The sequence below is a fragment of the Dendrobates tinctorius genome, unplaced genomic scaffold (assembly GCF_039654945.1).
Source record: "Dendrobates tinctorius isolate UK_male_01 unplaced genomic scaffold, ASM3965494v1 ptg000029l, whole genome shotgun sequence".
NCBI lineage: Eukaryota > Metazoa > Chordata > Amphibia > Anura > Dendrobatidae > Dendrobates > Dendrobates tinctorius.
The window spans coordinates 10,095,001-10,096,504 of record NW_027361697.1 but is presented as its reverse complement, the minus strand read 5'-3'; the positions used below and the strand labels follow the sequence as shown (position 1 = coordinate 10,096,504).

The window sequence follows — 1,504 nt, the reverse complement described above, 5'->3', positions numbered from 1 at the left end:
CATGTGATTAATTTTTTTGGTTTAATTTTCAGAGCTCATCCTCCATCACGCCACCACCACCGGAGGAACGGCAGGAGCAGCAAGGCCAAGTGCGGGCGGGTAGACGTGATGTAAGTACAGACGGACTGTTTTTTTTTTTTTTTTACTTATTTTCTAGTCTGGTTTTTTTTTTTTTTTTTTTTTTGGTATTTTTTAGTTGTTTTTTTTTAAATTTTCATGGTTTTTTTTTCGATGTTTGTTGTTTTTTTTCCATTTATTTCCATTTAAAACAAATAATTTTTTCATGGATTGTTTATCAATATCTAGGGCTCAAAGTGTGTGTGTGTTTGTGTGTGTGTGTGTGTATGTTTGTTTGTTTGGGTATATGGGCACGGGACTATGGGATGGAGGATATATATGATGGGTATATGGGCATGGGATAGAGGATATGTATGATGGTATATGGGCACGGGACTATGGGATGGCGAACATGTATCATGTGTATATGGGCACAGGCATATGAGATGGCGAATATGTATGATGGGTATATGGGCACAGGACTATGGGATGGAGGATATGTATGATGGAATATGGGCACGGGACTATGGGATGGAGGATATATATGATGGGTATATGGGCATGGGATGGAGGATATGTATGATGGTATATGGGCACGGGACTATGGGATGGCGAACATGTATCATGTGTATATGGGCACAGGCATATGAGATGGCGAATATGTATGATGGGTATATGGGCACAGGACTATGGGATGGAGGATATGTATGATGGAATATGGGCACGGGACTATGGGATGGAGGATAATTTTAAATTTATATAACTAACCACAGTTAGTTACTATGCCCGGGCAGCGCCGGGCTCTTCAGCTAGTTATCGATATTTTTTTTTTTAAAATCTTTCAAAGATTAATGTTTGTCTTTCTTTTCTAGGCTCCACAGCGGGAGGAGGACCTCGCCCTGGACAACGACGAGCTCATCCGTCTAGTCCAGGAGCGAGTCCCGTTGTGGGACACCCGTCACCAACTGCACTCGGACAACGTGGTGATCCGGCGGCTCTGGAACGAGGTGGCCGCATCGCTGATGGATGGCTGGGACAACGCCTCTCCCCGGGTCCGCAAGGATTTTCGTAAGTATTTAAATGCAGTGTGATGCAGCAGTGATCTTGGCCGGGATCACCCAACTGTGTGTGATGCTATTAACTCCATGGAGTTTCTATCATCACACACAGTTGGATGATCACAGCCTCCAGTGCATAGTCTTACTTTTTTTCTTTTTTTTTTTTTTTTCATCACAGTGAACAAAGTCAGAACCCGTTGGCGCTCGATGAAGGACCGCTTCAACAGGGATATCCGTCAGGAGAATAAGGTTCGCAGTGGTGCTGCGGCAAGGACCGGCACGAAGTACCGATACCATCGTGCCTTGGCATTTTTAAGACCGGTCCTTGCCTCCCGAACGTAAGTATTTTCTAGTTGTATTGTGTTTTATTCTGTGCTTTTCTATTCCAC

General features: G+C 43.8%; 1 protein-coding gene across 1 annotated transcript in view; it reads left to right on the top strand.

Annotated features, from left to right (window-relative positions):
* Positions 1-1,320: 1,320 nt before the first annotated feature.
* LOC141085800 (uncharacterized) overlaps positions 1,321-1,504 on the top strand; it is a 1,616-nt gene continuing 1,432 nt past the window's right edge. Inside the window, exon 1 of the mRNA XM_073571365.1 lies at positions 1,321-1,453. Within this exon, the coding sequence (XP_073427466.1) occupies positions 1,323-1,453 (131 nt within the window). The 5' untranslated portion in view covers positions 1,321-1,322. The remainder of the gene's footprint in view (positions 1,454-1,504) is intronic.